Source organism: Quercus suber, unplaced genomic scaffold (assembly GCF_002906115.3).
Source record: "Quercus suber isolate HL8 unplaced genomic scaffold, Cork oak 2.0 scaffold_590, whole genome shotgun sequence".
NCBI lineage: Eukaryota > Viridiplantae > Streptophyta > Magnoliopsida > Fagales > Fagaceae > Quercus > Quercus suber.
The window spans coordinates 35,939-41,932 of record NW_027070035.1 but is presented as its reverse complement, the minus strand read 5'-3'; the positions used below and the strand labels follow the sequence as shown (position 1 = coordinate 41,932).

General features: G+C 33.4%; 1 protein-coding gene across 2 annotated transcripts; it reads left to right on the top strand.

Moving 5' to 3' along the window:
• The first annotated feature begins 254 nt into the window (after window positions 1-254).
• LOC111987894 (TMV resistance protein N) lies at window positions 255-3,764 on the top strand. 2 transcript variants are annotated; one of them, XM_065764885.1, is made up of 3 exons: window positions 255-943; window positions 1,029-1,943; window positions 2,781-3,764. In XM_065764885.1, the coding sequence occupies exons 1-3, from the start codon at window positions 716-718 to the stop codon at window positions 3,360-3,362; spliced, it is 1,725 nt and encodes a 574-aa protein (XP_065620957.1). In that variant the 5' UTR covers window positions 255-715; the 3' UTR covers window positions 3,363-3,764. The 2 variants fall into 2 exon arrangements, with proteins under 2 accessions (XP_065620957.1, XP_023875404.2); XM_024019636.2 differs by having other exon boundaries at window positions 258-943; window positions 1,029-1,988.
• The last annotated feature ends 2,230 nt before the right edge of the window (window positions 3,765-5,994 follow it).

Genomic DNA, 5,994 nt, shown 5'->3' with positions numbered 1-5,994 from the left:
ATACTGGTAGATTTGCCTAAAAGAGAGATGATACAATTGAGTTCTAAAAACTTCATGAAGATGAAAAGACTCAGACTGTTTATAAACCGCAATGCACTCTTTTCTGGAGGGCCTAATTATCTCTCTAATGAGTTAAGATTGCTGGAATGGCCTGAATATCCATTACAATATTTGCCATCCAATTTTCATGGAAAGAGACTCCTTGACAGTTTTGTTTGGATTGATAGGCTTGAAAATGTTCTTAAGCCAAAGTTTCATCATTTTAAGAAATATACTTTTAGATCTTGATTTTTATGTTTTTGTTATGCTTTTTGTGTTTTTAACGGTAAAAGTATAGAGGTGGGTAACGGAAGCCTAATGGAGTGAACCTCAGGTAAGTAAAGTATAAACTTTTAAACTACAGGTAGGCAACTTAAATTTCAGCTAAACCACAGTGGGTAAGTTATAATTTGCCCAAAAAATTATTACCCATTTACAAACCACAAAAGGAGAAGCAAGATAAAGGGAAGGCAAAGACATAATAAATTTCTTTATTTTCCACAAAGTGAATATATTTTGTCAATTAATTTTTTGAATTTACTAGTATAATTTTCATAAATGTTAAATATGGAGAGCTTTCATTTTTTGTATCTATTTTTGCTGGCACACTTACCCGTTGTCTTGCTAGGGAACAAATAAAATTGAAGGCATACTGGTAGATTTGCCTAAAAGAGAGATGATACAATTGAGTTCTAAAAACTTCATGAAGATGAAAAGACTCAGACTGTTTATAAACCGCAATGCACTCTTTTCTGGAGGGCCTAATTATCTCTCTAATGAGTTAAGATTGCTGGAATGGCCTGAATATCCATTACAATATTTGCCATCCAATTTTCATGGAAAGAGACTTGTTGTTCTTAATATGCGTAATAACCTCTTCAAGGGATTGCATAATGGATTCAAGGTACAATTATTATTTTTAATATACTGTCCTCTAAATATGTTGGACACTAATTGCTTAGGCTGATTTATTTCCTATTTTTTGACAGAATTTGCGAAACTTGGCAATCATGAACTTCTCAAATTGTGAATTCATAATTGAAGTCCCTGATCTTTCCATGATGCCAAATTTAGAGGAATTGAATCTTGAAAATTGTACAAACTTAGTTGAGGTTCACTATTCTGTTGGATTCCTTGATAGGCTTAAACTTATGAAATTTGTTGAATGCCCTAACCTCAGGAGTTTCCCAAGAAGCCTCAAGTTGAGATCTCTAGAATTACTTATGCTCGAAGGTTGCTCTGGGCTTGAGAACTTTCCTGAAATTGATTGCAAAATGGAACGTTTAGAATACGTTGGCTTAAGAAGTACTCCTATAAAAGAATTGCCTTCATCTGTTGAGTATCTCGTTGGGCTTAAAGAATTAAATCTAGATGGCTGTGAAAATCTTATGAATCTCCCAATTAGTATTCATCAATTGCAACATCTAAAACGACTTTTTCTCAGAGATTGTTCAAAACTTGTCATACAGTCCATGCCCTTGATTGTATCAACAAAGGAACCCGAAATTTCATCAAGTGCGGAATTAAGCTTTAGTAATGATGATTATTCCTCAATGGTATTTCCGGAAATGCGACTATTAGATATTGGAAACTGTGGGCTATCAGATTCAGATTTCTTTATGACACTTGATTGTTTCTCCAGATTGGAGCAGCTAGATTTAGCAGGGAGTGATTTTGTTAGTCTGCCTTCATGTATTGGTGGATTTGTTGGATTGAGGAGCCTTAAATTGGATGATTGTAAGAAACTTCAAGATATTCAAGTACTTCCACCAAAAATGGAAGACGTCTTTGCAAGTGGGTGCATATCATTGGAAAGTTTTTCAGAAGTTTCAAAAAGACTTCAATTTAATACATGCGAGTTACCAGCACTCGAGTGGATTGATTTGTCCAGATGCCATAAACTGGTACAGAATATAGGAAATGATGCAGACAATCTTTTATTAAGTGAGGTAATTCATTTTATATATATGTATATGCCTAGACTAGGGGTGGCAAAATCTGAATCGACTTATAAACCCAATACGACTAATCCATTTATAAACAGGTCATGGGTTGGGACTAAACAAGTTTGAGTTATATTCGGATTGACACGGCTAACCCGTTTAATAAACGGGTCATGTTCGTGTTAAGCATGCAAACCCGTCTGACCTGTTTGATCTGTTTAGCTTATAAAGTTATTAGTTATTTTGATATTATTACTTAATTTATGGTTGTTTTTATATATTTATTACTATATTTATAGTTGTAATTGTATTTTAATTTTATATATATGGGAATTGATAAAAATTATATTAGTTAGGTATGACCTATTAATTAAATAGATTATAAAATAGGTCATTTATATTGACCTTTACATGACTTGTTAATTAAACGAGTTAAACGTGTCAGGTTAGGTTGACCTGTTTAATAAACTGGTCATGTTCGGATTGAAGATTCCTAACACGTTTAGTAAATAGGTCGAATTCGGGTTAACCCATATAGCCGAATACTCGTGACTCAACATGACACGAACTCAACCCGCGAACACGAATTGCCACCCCTCGCCTAGACATATAGAAGAATGAGTTTAAATTACATGTTAACTTAATAATTTAGTATATTAAAATAGTCTGCAGAATTCATATTTGCATTATGACTTCATATGCATATAGTGAGGTATAATGCATGTATGTGTGCGTGACCGTGTGCCGGGGTTTGTTTTTGTAAGGTATGATGCTCCAAATTTTTTATGTTTGTGACAGGGACATCAATTGAGTATGATATTTCCGGGAAACAAGATTCCAGACTGGTTCAGCCATCGTAAAGAGAATTCAAGTAGCAATATATGTGAAATAGATATTAATGAGCCTTCAAATGTGGATGGGGAGATAATAAGAATGGCTCTTTGTGCTGTTATTGGACTAAAGGATGCAAAAGTACCCAGTTGCATTCTTTGTAGTGTTAACATCATCAGTAATGGTTTACCAATATATGGAGATGATAAAGCATTTCATTTGTCCAACTCAGATCATGTTTGGCTGCGTTACTATGTTCCAGAACACAATGAGCTAAAGGGGGACAAGCTGCAAGTTAGGTTTTGGTGCTCTACAAAGTCGGTGTCCTTTACAAGTTGTGGAGCTCATTTGGTTCGCAAGTATGAAGAGAAACCGAAAGATGGTATGGTACTGAATGAACACAATGATTTAATGAATGATATTCAACCTACCAAGAGGCGCCGCGGTGATGATGGTGATGTTGGCAACCTGGAATCCAATTTGTACCCACTAGTACCACAACAAAAGAGGTGTCCTTCAACCATGAGCTTCATAGTTTCTGATGATTGACCACTGGTAAATCACATCTGCAAGCTTTTCTGATAGTTGAGGTGTCCTTCAACCATCACAATAATTGTTCTTATTGTATCTGATTAACTGTTTGATATGCTGTGATCAAACTTTGGTGGGATGGCTGCAGCATTTGGATCTTATCAGCCTATTCTTGATTGCTACTAAAAGTAACAGTTTTTAATTCTTACAGTAATGTAATGACTTAGCTCTAGCGTTTGCCTCTTGATTTGGCATGCATGCCATATTTTCGGGTGTTCAGAGCAAATGAAAACTCAGGTTTCGGGAATATGGGGACAAATTGAGATTTGACTGTGAAGTAGTTTGTGCAGGTAAGCACTTGACAGTCACTAGCTTCATAAAGTAATGAATTAAGTGTTTGTAGTCGCATTGACTTAGCTATTTTGATTTCAAATTTACAAAAAACTTGTTTCATTCACACATAAAATTGAAATTCAGCAATCATTCCCAAGCATTCCTTCATTCATTGGTTGGTTGTAAAAGATATGTTTGCATTTTTAGACCCTTATAAACTCAAATTGTTTAATCTAATTAATTAACCAAGTTGTTACTTAAGTTTATTATGCAAATCTAGGTTAAACAATAACAATCATATCACTAAGGTTCGTTTGGTTGGAGGAGTGAAAAAGTGAGAGGATAGAAAATGATGGGAGGATAAAAAAGATTTTAATTTATCTTTTTTTTGTTTGGTTGGGAGTAGAGAAGTGGAGGGATAAAAAAAAGTGAGTTTGTATAAATTTACTCATGCATCTTTGTTAAAAAATGATGGACAATTAAAACAAAAAAAAATGACAAAAAAAAATCACCCAATTTAGTAAAAAAAAAAAAATCATGTCTAATTAAACAAAAAAAAATAAAAAAAAAAAAAAACAAAACAACTATCACACCCACAACCCAGGAAATATATATATATATATAAGGAAAAAAAAAGGAGAAAAAGAAAAAGAAAAAAGGCAACGTGCCCAACACCCAAAAAAAAGGAGGGGAAAAAGAAGAAGAAAAGAATTGGATATGGGTATTTTTGTCCATTAAACAGCTTCATTTTCTCTTTTCAGTTTTTTCTCCATTATGGGGAGAAAATTTTTTGATGGGTCCAGGAATAAAACATTTTGGCCTCACAATTTATTTTCCTTTCTCTTCATCCAACCAAACACATTCAAAAAAAAATTCTTCTTATTTTCTCTCCAAAATTTTCCATTCACCCTATTTCACCTTCATACAAACACACGCTGAGTGTTCATTTCGCAAAGATTATTTTTGCTAACTTATTTTACTATTCAGTTTATTTTTGCTACTATTCATGGATCACACTACACTTTTTGGTACTATTCATGGGTCCCACTGTACTATTTCAGCTAACTTTTACCTTTATCTACAGTACTTTTAGTAAAACAAATTTAGTTTCAACGAATAAACAGATTCCAAATAGACACTAAAAGCGGAAAAGTAAAGGAGACAAACGATATATTTAGGAGGTGAGAAAAAATAAAAAGACACAAACCACATAAATTTTTTTTGAGAATTCTCATGAATATAAACATTCTCTTTTTCAATATATGCAAATTTGTTGGGTTAAGATAGCTTAACATCAGTTAATTAATTCAATTACTCAAGTTGATACATTTGCGGAGGCACCAACAAATCACTAAATAAACAAAATGCAGCGAAAATTAAATTGACATGATAATTTGTTCACAAATAGGGAAAACCTCTTGCAAGACAAAAACTCCACCGAGTGATTTTAAGATCGCCACTCTCAAGGATCCACTAATTAATAATCAAGCAGTTACAATTATAAGGAATCTTATCACTACTCTGGTCTATCCCGAAATATCAACCTACAGTTGAATTTTTCTCTAATACCAAGTTGGACTTGATCTTATAGTAGCCTTCTTTTTTTTTGTTGCACAAATCTTCAATCTGTGACTACTTCCTTTGCACGGATTCCAGTACATGACTAACTCCAGCAACTCGAATGGCTGTTGGTTGCAAAGTTCTTCACTTCATCAACAATGAAGATCAGGAAGCACTTGGTTAGAAAATCCAATGACGTACAAACGCAGTAACTTTTCACGGAGAAAATTAAATTCTTGGTCTCTTTTTCCGTATATGACGGCTTTTAAAATAAGCATTATATATTTCTAGGGTTGTGAGAGAAGAAACCCTAAACAAATATATCCACATGAGACAAAATTCAGATCTAAAAATTCTGAATTCGTAAAGCTCGATAAATCGAACTTATGTAGAGCTACCCATTAAATCTCGATAGCAGCCTTCTGTCGAGCTTCGGTAAAATAGCATTTCTTCACTTGTTTCTTGGTTTAATCTCCATGTCTTTAATACAACCATTTGATATGTATTAAACACAACTTAGATCTACTCAATTTACAAATAAAGTGCGTTTTGTCAAAAGATTAGTCAATTACATAGAAAATATGACCCTAACAAAGCTTGACATTATGTGACCCATGAATAGATGCATGCAAACACTTCAGGCATAATCAGTTAAGAATATATAATATAGATCTAAATGATATAAAAATTTAGCATGCAATGATTTTTCATGTGTCAAGGTGTTTTGAACTCAAATCAACCTCAACAGTAGAGAAAA